Raw genomic sequence first — 12,780 nt, 5'->3', positions numbered from 1 at the left:
ATAGGTAAGAGAAATATGCCTGGTTTTAAGAAACAGCTTTTTACAATCAGAATTTTTTTTTTTACAGTGAGTAAGTCAGTGGAGTCATGCTCCTTATCTGCAAGGGTGAGTGGAAGTGCTGACAATTGAGAATGTAGAGTGCTCTCAAGTGCCAATTGGCCTTTTGGAGAGAAAACTTGATGTTTGGAGCACTTACTGCCTTTTCTAAATTAAAGGTGGTGGGGGTGGCGGTAAGAGAAAGTGGATGGACTATGAACATTGATGCTGGAAAAGCAACTCCCAAGTGTGCAGTTTGTTGATAGCAGGGAAAAAAATCGGCCTCAAATGCCAGCAGTGCTTTTATTTATCTATTTTTTTATGTATGCTTCTTTTTACTTCTGAGATGTTTTTAAGAGAGAAATTAATGGGGCCACCAAGAGTTTTCAGGGAATGAATTTTACAAAAATCTAAGTGTTTTTAAATATTGCAGTTATTTACTTACATATGCTGTATATGAGAAAAGTCCTTAGAATTATAGCAAGGAGAAAGAAAGAATATCCAGGAATGAAATTTTCACAGTTCTCTAAATTCTCCCATTTCTCCTCTTGTCCATTTTTCTTTCTTTTTTTTTTTTCCTCCTTCATCCACCCCTTCCATCTTGACCCACCAAACCAAACTCCTTGCTGCCGAGTTGATTCCAACTCACAGCGACCCTTTAGGGCAGAGTAGAACTACCCCATAGGGTTTCCAAGGAGTAGTTAGTGGATTTGAACTGCCAACCTTTTGGTTAGCAGCTGAGCTCTTAACCACTGCGCCACCACGGCTCCCCTTGGCCCACAGTCCTCCTTAACTCACCATTGTATTAGAAATAGGTTTTGCTATTCTGAAAAAAGAACATTTTACTGTACTTTTGTGCTAGTGGTTGCTTTTGGTGTATCTTTAAGCGCTAAACAGGTAATTCATGGAAGTATTTTAATTGATAAAATGACACCTAGGCTCCGAGGGAGATGGAATGGATGGTATAGGAGGACGGCATGCAGAGGCTGCCTGCATAGTCCCCAGAACTCTATTGGAGACCATAACATACCTCAGTAATCGCCTGAATCTGAACGTACAACTTTAGGAGTTGATGTAAGTGACTTTGCGCATGAATTTTGGAACTCAACTATTTCTCAATGGAAATTTCTTCAATTAAGCCATTTGTTTATATTGCTTTTATAGTAATGAAAGCTAACATTTATTGTGTACATTCTGTGTGTGAGACCTTTTTCTAAGTGTCTGGTGTGCTTATGGGTAAGATCCATTTTAGAGATGAGGAAACTGAGGCACAGAGAGGTAAAGTAACCTGCCCAGATCACTCAGATGATAAAATTGAGCTAGGATGCAAACCCAGGCAGTTTGTTTCAAAATTTGCTTATGTAATCACTGTACATGAGAGGAGGGAGCCCTGGTGGCTTAGAGATTAAAGTGCTTGGCTGCTAACTGAAAGGTCAGTGGCTCAAACCTACCAGGCTGTCTGTGGGAGACAGATGTGACAGTCTGCTTCAGTGAAGATTTTCAGTCTTGGAAACCGCATGGGGCAGTTCTACTCTGTCCTGTAGGGTCACTATGAGTTGGAATCGACTCGAATGCAGTGGGTTTGGGTACGTAACAGTAATGTAGAGTTTATTATGTATGCCATGTATATGTTGCAAGACTAATTCTCCCAACGTATATGCCATCTGTAGATTATCAATCCAGTTGTCATTGTGTAGATTTCCACTCATGAGGACCCCATGACTTTTCAGAGTAGGACTGCACTCCAAAGGGTTTTCAGTAGCTGTGACCTTTTGGAGGTGGATTGCCAGGCCTTTTTTCCAACACAACTCTGGGTGGATTTAAACTGCCAACCTTTCAGTTAGTTGTGTCACCCGGGGCTTTATATATATATATGTGTGTGTTTGTGTGTGTGTGTGTGTGTGTGTGTGTGTATTGTGTATGTCTATATAGATATACACACACACACAAATACATACAGGTACACGCATACAAATATGTATATATATGAGTGTATAAATGAGTGTCTGAGTATATAAATGTGTATATATAAATATATATACACAAATATATATAAATGTATGTATAAATATGTACCTGTATCTGTGTAAGTGCATCTTTATCAGTGTGAGCGCGTCTCCCTCCGTGTGGCGCCTCTCTCCCTCCGTGTGAGCGCCTCCCGCTCCGTGCGAGCGCCTCTCCCTCCGTGTGAGCATATCTGTATATGGCGGACACAATTCAATCCATCATAACCAGGCTTTTCCTATTTCTGGGAAATGAGCAACCAAACACAGGTACCAATGGCAGATAACAGGCAGGTGAGGTAAACAAGAGAGGTAACACTTGAGCTTGCAACGTGTGGATGAGATGATTCCCTTTGTCGAATAAGGGACCAGTGCATGGCACGTCCTGGAGCAAATTCCCTTCAAGCATGACTGCTTTAATATCCCAAACAGAGGTGGACAGTGTTGTGGCTGTTTTCCCAGTGAAGACCCTGAAATGTGGAGGAGTTAAGGGACTTTTCTAAAGTCAAACACTAGTGAATGGAGGATCCAGGCCTCCGTCCTTCACTCACCATTTGTCTTTCAAAGTTGTTGTGTACACTCCCCTAAATACCAGGGATAAACCAGGATTGGGGTTCACGCTGCGGAGGACACTGTATGATGTGCCCGGATGGTGTTGGCCAGTGTCCTAGTCATGTAGTGCTGCTTTAACAGAAATACCACAAGTGGATGGCTTTGAGAAACAAAAGTTTATTTCTTCACAGTAAAGTAGGTTAAAGTCCAAATTCAGGGCATCAGCTCCAGGGGAAGTCCTTCTCATCAATTTTCCCCGGACTAGGAGCTTCTCCACACAAGGACTCTGGGTCTGAGGGATGCACTCTGCTCCCAGCACTGCTTGCTTGGTGGTATGAGGTCTTTAGGTCTCTGCTTGCTTCCCTTTCATTTTATCTCTGTGAGATAAAAGGTGGTGCAGGTCACACCCCAGGGAAATTCCCTTTACATTGGATCAGGGATGTGACCTTAGTAAGTGTAAGTAATGTGACCTTACAATCCCACCCTAATGCTCTTTAACATGAAATTACAATCACAAAATGGAGGACAACCACACAATACTGGGCATCATGGCCCAGCCAAATTGATACTCACGTTTTTGGGGGGACACAATTCAATCCATGATAGCCAGAAACCTTCTGGGACACATCATTCCTGAAAACTCAGAGACACTTGGAATAAAATCAAACCTGAGAACTTGTAGAAGAAAGCACTGGGCTGGGAGGGAATATTGGTGAGTTCCCACAAGTTTCCGAGTTGGGAATCAGAGCTACTGAGAGGAAAGGGCTGGAGATGTCAGGCCACGGACACCTGAATTTGAGGAGTTACGCAGAGATGGGAGGGGAAGAACTTGACAATTTTGAGGAAAGAGCAGAGATGTCCAGTCCCCTGATTCTCATCTCTTCATCTTGATCGTTCTCCCCAACAGTCTCTCTTACTTGCCAAGGTCTCCATCCAGATCCCAACTGGAAACTTCCCAGCACCTGAAGCAGCTCACAGGCAGCAAATGCCATGTTACAGGAAGACCCACTGCTCGGAACATGGGGTCTGTGCAAGTGCCCGAGCAGCAGGATGACTGATGCCTCAGCCCTTCTCAGCCCATCCTACTGTGCTCACATCTAGCCCTGCACACCCCAGGCATCCCAGGCCTGCTATAAACCTCATCACATCTCTGCTTCTCCAGGGCTTTATTGTTGTCATGTAAGGTAGGTTTCCTCTTGTTTTTAAGGACCTGTTTTGAATACAAGACTACATCTAGATCGATTTAATCCTAGAATTTCAGTCATTGTTTGGGAAGGAGAGAAAAGAGTGCTTCTAGGATGCTCCTTGGAAGAGCCCGAAGGCACTGGAGGTCAGTTGCCTTCACCACAGGAGGATGGACCACCCCACTCCTGCTGGATCAGATTCTTTCCTGCACAGAAATAAGGTAAAGGGACTACAATTCTCCCTGACTACTTTCATAGCTCATATACACACGATTAAAAGGACTTCTCATAAATATGTTTTCTGCACATTGCATCTCCTCCTATCATCAGGATTCAGAAATAGCAGACTACTATGGCTTATTTAATAGTGCTCCTGAGAATTAATGATGCCTTTTTCTAGAGTGAATGCAGAGAAACAGCTATGTCCCCGAGAAGCCACGTCTTAATCCTGTCAGGCCAAATCAACTACACACGAAAAGCCCTGGGTGTGCTGAGGATCATTGAAGATCTGTTGTCTGGCATCTTTCTAGGAAACAGAAAAACAGCACCTTAAACAAAAGCACAGTCTCCAATCTCAACTGTAGAAACAATAGTTAATGACCAATAAGGCAGAAAGGTTGAAATCCAAATTCCATTAGTAGATTATTAAGAGAGAGGGAGATTGATAGGATACCCACAGAAAGCTCCCCAAGCCAAGCCAGGGCTTCTGAGAAATGGATGTTGAAATTGATCACTGGCGATTTATCAGTGAGCTGTGAGAGGCCAAAGCCAGACTGTCCCCAAGAGCATTCTGAGGACATCGGTTAAGGCTGGAAGAAAGAATTGGTCAGTCATGTGTGGATCAGGAAAACAGGGGACACCTGTATCTTTTACTTTTCACAGCACCACAATCCATCCAGCAGCAGAGGAGAACAAGAAGAGAGAAGCAATGAGAATCCCTTCCAACAAAACTATCTTTAATCCCAATTAACAGAGGACTATTCTGTAAAGTAAAGTAAAGCTACTGTTCTTCATTTCCCACCCTGGAAGTACATGTGCACCCTGCCCAGTGTTTGGCCTCCCTCTCTGTCCTCCTCGTATCTGTGCTACAGCCAAGAAATAGCACTGGGATAGGGGAGGGTCTTTAGCGTGATGAGGAGAAGGGGGTTGATAATCCAAATCTGTGGAGGGGTCTCCAATTTGAGGGTTTGACACATGGAAGAGGAGAGCTTGCTATTGGCTGAAATGCCACCTTACTTTTCTCGCAAGTTGAGGTGTCACACTTTCTTTTCAGAGGCATTGAGGGTTGGACCTCACTGCTGACCAAGGGTTGCCTCCCAGAGACCCCAAGGTCAGCCCCTGAGTAGGGCCTTTTGGCAGGAAGTGATGGGGCTCTAACTTGAGCTGGGATCTTAGACTTGGTAGCTGTATGTCCAGGTTGGCTAAGACTCACTGTCTCAGGAGCTAGGGGCTGGGATGCTTGCCAGGTGCCCCGAACTCCATGGTGCAGAATGCCGGAGGCAGGCAGAGGACTCTTGGAAAGACCCCAGGGCAGTAAGCTTTGTTGAGGTGCCAAGAGAAAGTCAAGGCTGGGGAGATCCTCCTCTTCCTTCTCTGTTTCTTCCCTGGACCCTTCTCCTTTCCCAGGTGATTCACTAATAGGAGAGGTTTCTAAGAGCATTAAGGATTCTCTAGTTCCCAATTTCGGGGAGGTGTTACTGGAACGCTGATGAGGAGAAGTTAATTGTTCAGACTTAGGTTTCTTTGACTTTGGACTCCACATAAAGTGAGCAAGTTCTTTTGGCTTAGACAGGTTACTGTCTCTTCTACAGTCTTTCGGCAGGTCATCTGCATTCAGCCTTCTTGTGCCCGTTTTCTTGCTGATCCCTAGCTGAAGACCATGGTTATCTGTGCTCCCTGAGTCTTGACTGGTGTCATACTCTGTACAGAGTGACTCCATGGGTGGCATACCATAAATTGGGGGTGCCTCCACACCCACTTCTCCTTTCAATTCCAGTAGTCGCTTCTCTACCAGCTGAAAGGAAGGAAAATGTGTAATTACTGATTCTGTACAGGTTGTGAGAACACATGGATGAGCTGGTGGTGGAGAGCATGATATTGGGGCAGGAATCAGGGAAGTCAGTGAAATGAGTGTGGTTCAATAACAGTACTGCAGCTCTACTTGTCCATCCTCCTGTGTGGTTTTCCCAGCCACAATTCCTTACCGCTCCTCCTCTCAGCCACTGCATTGTCTCCTACCTCCTGGTTCTGCACCTGCTTCCACACGTGGAGCTGACCTTCCACAGAAGCTGTGCAGCCGAGGCACTGTTAGGTTAGGTGAAATCTTGTGGGTTTCGTGGTATTATTTTCCCTTCCTCCTCTGGTTTACCTGGGTGAGAGTGAGCCCTTCTTCTTCCTCCAGCTTCTGTGTTAAGGACATGAGATCTATCTGTGATTCTGGTGATAATAACATTTCCAGGAATTGAGGGTGAATAACTGCTTCTGCCTGATAACAGAAGGAGGAGGCATGTGAACATCCTTGACAAGGAGTAACCAGTGATTCAGAGGCTCTCAAAGACAATCATCCTCTCCTTGAATGTGCATCCGATGGTGTATTAAAACATCACCACCTCAACCTACACATAGGCAAACGCACGCACACGCACAGACACATACACACACACGAGAAAAAAGGCACAGGGTAAAAAAGATCACAGGGTAAGGAATGAAGCTTAATTACAATGTCCGGGGCCAAACTCCAGATGTTTGGTGGATGCAATGCCAAACTTACAGAACCCACGGATACCAAACCTCGAGTCCCAGCTCACCTTGGTAATAAATTCTTCCTGTGAACACAGCTTGTCAATGTAGCTCAGGAGTCCTGGGTCTGGGTACATCCCAGTGTCTTGCTGTTGTTGCTCATATTCCTCTTCTTCAAGTTTTGCATCTGGCTCCACAGTGGCCGAATGGGCAGGTCCAAGCAGACCTTCCATGATTTCGACATACTCTTTCACAGCTTTAGGAGGGATCTCATTGGGTTGCTTGGCCTCCCAAGGGCACTGGGGTCTATGTTGCTGCTGGTTGAGGGGCTGCACCTTGGGATCTCCCTTCCTTGGGACGAACACTAAAGGAGAGGTTAGAAAGAAGGAGGTAAATTTGGCAGAACATTCCAGGCCATTTGACCTGTTACGGATTGAGTTGTGTCCCCACAAAATGTGTGTCAACTTGGCTAGGCCGTGATTCCCAGTATTGTGTGGTTATCCACCCTGTTTTGATCGGATGTGATTTTCCTATGTGTTGTAAATCCTAGCCTCTACAATGTTAATGAGGCAGGTTTAGATGCAGTTGTGTAAATGAGGCAAGACTCAATCTGCAGGATTAGGCTATATCTTGATTCAATCTCTTTTGTAATATAAAAGAAAGAAGCCAGTAGAGAGGAGAGAAACTTTATGTGGCCCAGAAAGAAATTCCCAGAGTAGAGCCCGTCCTTTGGACTCCCGGTTCCTGTGCTAAGAAGCTCCTAGATCAGGGGAAGATAGATGACAATGCCTTCCACTGGAACCAAAAGAGAAAAAGCCTTCCCTGGGAGTTTCGTACCCAGATTTTGGAGTTTTAGCCTCTTAGACTGTGAGAGAATGAATTTAGCCACTTAGACTGTGAGAGAATGAAATACCACAAGCCATTCACTTGTGGTACATCTGTTCTACCAACACTAGATAACTAAGACACCACTCAAACATACGTTGGAAGGGCAGATTTTTTGGAGAGCCTAAAATGGTTCCTGGTGAGATGGGCCCACCCGAAGCCACAAGAACCGTGAGAGGAGATGTAATAGGTAGAATGTCCAAGAGAATCATCCTGTGAGGAAACTTGGAACTATTGCTTTTTCAAGAAGTCCTTTCATTGAGACCCACGTTTTAGGCTGATTAGATATTGGATCTCATCTTTGATAATCTGTGTGATCTTTGATAATCTGTGTGAGACAGTAGTTATAAAACTTGACCGCCTCATTACTAGTGTGTAACGAAGTGTAGCTGAGAGCCCAGGCTTCCGTCAGGCTCTACTGATAGAAATAGCCGTTGCCCCCCCCTTGAAAGGGAAGTACCCCATGTGAAGACAATGCCTTCCCCAAACATGGCTAGTCTCTACATTCCTCCTTTGATCCCCTGGACCTTAGCTCCTGTTGAAATTGGTTAGCCATACCTGGGTGCTGGCCAGCCACAGTGGATGAAGGCTTCTGAGGATCAAGATGCCTTGAAACTGGAGGAGGCAGGCACACGGACACATTCCTCTGCTGCAACTTCCGAATCTGTAACTCCTCCTCTGCTTCAAACTCCATGAACCTGACAAGGGTGGAGGAGGCACGGGCCCTGCTGAGAAGAAGGCAAGGCACACCAGGAGCCCCAGCACCGGGCAACAGTCGATTGTAGGGCAGCAGAGAGTGCCTTCAGTGACCCGGCAAGGTGCTGAGTAAGTCCATTTCCCAGGAGGGAGTTTCTCTCTGTGGCACACACACACAGTTTGGGGGCTCCTTACGTGTTCACATCATCCCTTCACCTGTAGCATAACTCATCATAACTTAGGAAGGGTGTGAAAGAAGTGAGCCATGCCTTCTTGGAAGCTCCTCCTGACAGAGCCATGGTGCTCACTTCCTTTCCACACCCTTAGCACCTGATGGCACACCGCAACTCCGACAGTGGCTGGTTGATTTCAATCAGAACTATGTGACACACGGCAGGACCCCACTTAGGTACATCCTGCTTCAAGACTCTCCTGCCCTTTCCTAACATACACACATTAGAGCTGACAGCTTGAGCCTGGTATGGGATGAAGTTGATTGCAGATAACACCATGGACTAGATCCTAGATTCCCCGTCCTGGTGTCAGGCTTTGAGCCCATGAGGTATAAACCAAGGAGACAAGTGATCCAAGATATATTGGGAAGAAGGTGGAATCTAAGGTTTCAGGAAAGCTTCAGATCCTATGATGATTTTTTTAAAACCAAGGAGGGAAAGGCAATAAGGGTGATAGACACGTCCACAGGTTGACTTGAGATATTGCCGTCCCCTGAACAAAGCTTTCCAGCCTGGGCCATTCTTGGATGGCTACAGAACAGTTTTGTGCCAGTTGTCATGTGGAAGGTTGGTCCCAAATTTCCTGTCAGGTATATGGACACTGAGGCAAGGAGGAACCTGTGTGGTACATCGTATCCCCTCACTGCAGAGTGTCTACGGCTTGGAATTTATCCCCATTGGTAGCCACAGTGTTTATCCCCATTCCATCTTAACGCTCTCAATATCGAGGCATCCACAAATAATATGTAGAAGGGGTGCATTTCTTGAAGGAGGTAGGACAGAATTCCAAGCAGTGAATGTGATGGTAGACACTGAGGGTACAGAGGGATCATCGGGGAACTAGGAGCCCTGTCCAAGCGCACACCTCCTCCTCCTCACAACATCCCCTCCGACTTGTACCAACACAGCCAGGCAGCAGCCACTCTCAACCCACCCTCCTCATTCAGACCCCATCACTCGGTCCCCATAGAGCTGGGATGCCATGAACTCACTTTTCTGCCATCTCGTAGAAGATCATCCGGTCAAAGTTGCTTTTGTGCTCCCATTCCTGCACAGACCGCCACAGTCCCTCCTCCAGGGTCATGGTGGGCTTCCGTCGGGCCAGGGATCGAAGGACTGGGCTAAAACCACATGCTTGTTTGTAACTTCCTACAAGTACGTATTCTATCCCCATCTTGACCCCACCCCTACACATATCCCCTGCCCATCATCACATCTGTCTTGCTATTTCTCTGTGTCAAATCCCTCTTCCAGTGTTTGAGATTTCAAGTGTTTTTTTGCCTCCAGGATACCAGTGGCAGGGCAACTACACTAAGATACACTCCCAGGACGAACAGCCCAAAGAAAAGAATGTGCTATGAGTCCGTAGGACTGTGGGCAGAACGACCTGGCAGAGCACCTTAAAATCTACTCTAAGATCAAGTCCAAGGGTCCCATGAATGAACATTTTCGCCAGCTCCCAGATGACTTTTGAGTAGAGGTTCTGCTCTTTGGTGAACACAGCCCTAGAACCTCAGGGTGTGAAGAGCAGGAGTTCTGCCCAGAAACAAAGGTGAGGGCAGCCCGTGGTGACTGAGAGAGACTTCTGCTATCTGGAGTTTGGAAAATCATAAGTCATACTGCCCAACTGCATTTGAGACTATGATCAAACAGAACACAGCTGTTTTGGAATGCAGGGAATCCCTAAGACTGCTTGAAAGTTGGCTTTGTTGGACTTTGTCTTTATTCCCGTGAGGTTGGGGGCGGGGGGTAGATGCCATCAATCTTTCAGCCATTTGGGGGCAAGTTGTGTGTGGAAAATCATCCTTTGGATTGTGATAAGAGTTTGTTATTGGTTGACCCAAAATAACTGTGGGGAGCCCAGGGTTGATAGATGTAGGGTCTGCTGTGAAAAGACAAATCTTCCCACATGACTAATCAGTCTGCCTTCCATTCACAGAAGCCCATGACCGTGGACTTCATGGCTAATTTCCAATCATACGCACTGAAACTAGGACATTTTTGCTTTCATGGGTACTTTTCTTGGACTACGTTGCCTTTCCTTCATGCCAGTGACAAGAATGGACATCATGTAATGAGGCAGCGCAAGTGTCAGGCACTCTCTGAGCACTCCTTATATTAGCTCATGTCATCTTCTTAGCTGTCCTCTGAATTAATTGTAATTGTTTCCTTATTTGATGAGATACTGGAGGGTGGAGATGTATAATGACCTGGTCAGTATTACAACTCTAGCTAGGGCAGAGCCCAAGCCCGTCAGCACTCTATGTATACTCTACCACCTCCCTGTTCTAACTGGAATTCTCCAGAGGAATGAGGGTGGGAGTGTATTTCAAATGATTGTTGTAGGCCCTGCCCGTCTCCCTCCTCACCTGGATTTGAAATGGCACTGGCCTACATATGGTCAACTCCTATGCTGGAAAGTAAAGACCAGCAGAGGAATGTGGTATTGGTAGTCTGAGACCAAAATTCACATCATGGCTCTGTACTTTATCAAAGTGTTTAGTCTCCTATAAATAATTATTAGGGTAATGATTCCAGCATACAGATTGGCTTCACGTACAGGGTGGCCAGCATCAATTGGGATAAGGCACGTGAAATTGTTGTACATGGGGAAGATTGGTTAATATTATTGGGAATGTGTCTTATAACATATCCCATCACCCTCGTGATTTTCTTTCAAATGTTCCTAAAGAGCCTAACTCCCATCGTGTCTCTCCCAGCTCTCTTTATTTGAATCAAACCAAAGCAAACCCGTTGCCGACAAGTCGATTCCGACTCATAGTGACCCTGTAGGGCAGGGTAGAACTGCCTCATAGAGTTTCCAAGGAGCGCCTGGTGGATTCGAACTGCCAGCCCTTGGGTTAGCAGTTGTAGCACTTAACCACTACGCCACCATGGCTTCCCTTTATTTGAAAGCTGCAGGATAATCTCAGGGGTCCCCCCCTGACTAGGGCACTCACATGAGAAAGCAGGAAAGAGCTTCTGTATCAGGACTTTGGGGATGGTGCCTCCGGGCCAGGGACTTGAAGCATTGCCAACATCGGTAGTTCTGGTAAACACTCTTAGGGTTACAGGAGGAGTCATGCAGTGAAGGCCTGGATTGGGTGGTGGCCAGGCTCTCCTCCCCAGAAGAACCATGTTGATCTGACCAAGCCTTCACTTGGGGGAAAAAGGAGGCCAGCTGGGCAGCTGGTGGTGGAGCTTGAAGAGAAGGAGCTGAGGACCAACCTCCCCTGTAAGCCAGAGTACCCACAACAGAAGTGACAGGAATCATCTGCTCCACAGCAGATGCTTCCCCAGTTGGAGGTGGAGCATGCTCAACTGCCCCACCAGGAGCCCCCGGGGTACTCCAATTGAGTGGGGTCTGAGCCATGACAAAGGTCTGAGTTCCAGGGAGCTTTTCTGATCTCCCTTCTATCCTGAGTTGGAGAATGACCTTGCCAGGCTGGGCCCCACTGGGGCCAGAGTCCCCAACACCTGGCACCAGCAGTGTCCCGGGGAAAGCAGAGAGCCCCTGAGGGGTTGCAGGAGGGCATGATAAAGTCGTGCAGGGTAGTGGGTGTGGTTCCCAGGGTGTTCGGTGTGGGGGTCCGAGACTGGGTTGGGGAAAGGGCAGTGCAGTGGAAGGAGACATGGAGGCACCAGGATTCGTGGTCATATTCGGTTCCAGCACTGGAGTTGCTATTGAGACAAAGGAAAAGGGCGAATGGAGAAGGATGAGAGGCAATCAGATGTTGGGTCATGTGAATTCCCTGCCTGGTCACTGGGAATCAGTGCCATGAATCTCAAGTGATGAGTGGCAGTATGGAATGGGGAAATGGTGAATATTGCAAAAGCCTCTGGAGTGAATTTTCTCCAGTTGAGAAGTTTCCCAGTAGAGAACTTGGGAGCAGTTCAACCAGGCTCCTGGGCCTCTGTGTACCAAGAAGTAAGAGGGCCAAGCTGTCGCTGACTCTCAGAGCCTGTTTCAGGAATCCCTGGCAGACACCCTGCCATCCTCATATGGTGTTTTCAACACACGGAACGGGGTTGATATCCACTCTGTCTGAAATGCCCCCAGCAGGCCTCAATAGCAGGGAAGGGGCCTTCTAAGTGAAAGACATCCTCCAGACTTTCTTGAAGGAGTGAGTCTTCAAAAGAGTGGTTTCCCCGTTTCCTACCTAGCGTTTCTTTTCGTGATACACATTAGAAAACCCCTTTCCTTTTTTCCCCATCCTCCTGTCTCATTTTTCCAATCTGCCTCTTGATCCTCCCCAGGTGGGATGTCCTTGGCAGTGTCAGGGGTCCAGTCCTTACTCCTGTTCAGAGAGCTTCTCCCCAAGGGAAGCGTCAAATTTGAATTTCCAAAGGTTGAAGGGGTGGCAGGGACCTGATAACACACCCCCTCCGCACCATCTTACCTCCTGCTGAAGTCCTCTCCACAGGCCTGGACACTGACCACAACTGTGTGGC

General features: G+C 46.8%; 1 protein-coding gene and 1 pseudogene across 2 annotated transcripts in view; both read right to left on the bottom strand.

The window, feature by feature from the left end:
• Nucleotides 1-12,780, bottom strand: part of LOC126061699 (CCR4-NOT transcription complex subunit 11-like) — a 232,206-nt pseudogene that overhangs the window by 56,908 nt on the left and 162,518 nt on the right.
• The window catches only part of LOC126061817 (NUT family member 2G-like), a 432,103-nt gene continuing 422,102 nt past the window's right edge, over nucleotides 2,780-12,780 (bottom strand). For both annotated transcript variants that reach the window (XM_049858629.1, XM_049858628.1), the window contains exons 3-5: nucleotides 6,583-6,878; nucleotides 6,144-6,260; nucleotides 2,780-5,789 (exon numbers count right to left, since the gene is read on the bottom strand). In XM_049858629.1, the coding sequence (XP_049714586.1) occupies nucleotides 4,899-5,789; nucleotides 6,144-6,260; nucleotides 6,583-6,878 (1,304 nt within the window). In that variant the 3' untranslated portion in view covers nucleotides 2,780-4,898. The remainder of the gene's footprint in view (nucleotides 5,790-6,143; nucleotides 6,261-6,582; nucleotides 6,879-12,780) is intronic.

The sequence above is a fragment of the Elephas maximus genome, chromosome 18 (assembly GCF_024166365.1).
Source record: "Elephas maximus indicus isolate mEleMax1 chromosome 18, mEleMax1 primary haplotype, whole genome shotgun sequence".
NCBI classification, from domain to species: Eukaryota; Metazoa; Chordata; class Mammalia; order Proboscidea; family Elephantidae; genus Elephas; species Elephas maximus.
Note: the sequence above shows the minus strand (reverse complement) of the source record. Positions and strands in the feature narration are given on the sequence as shown.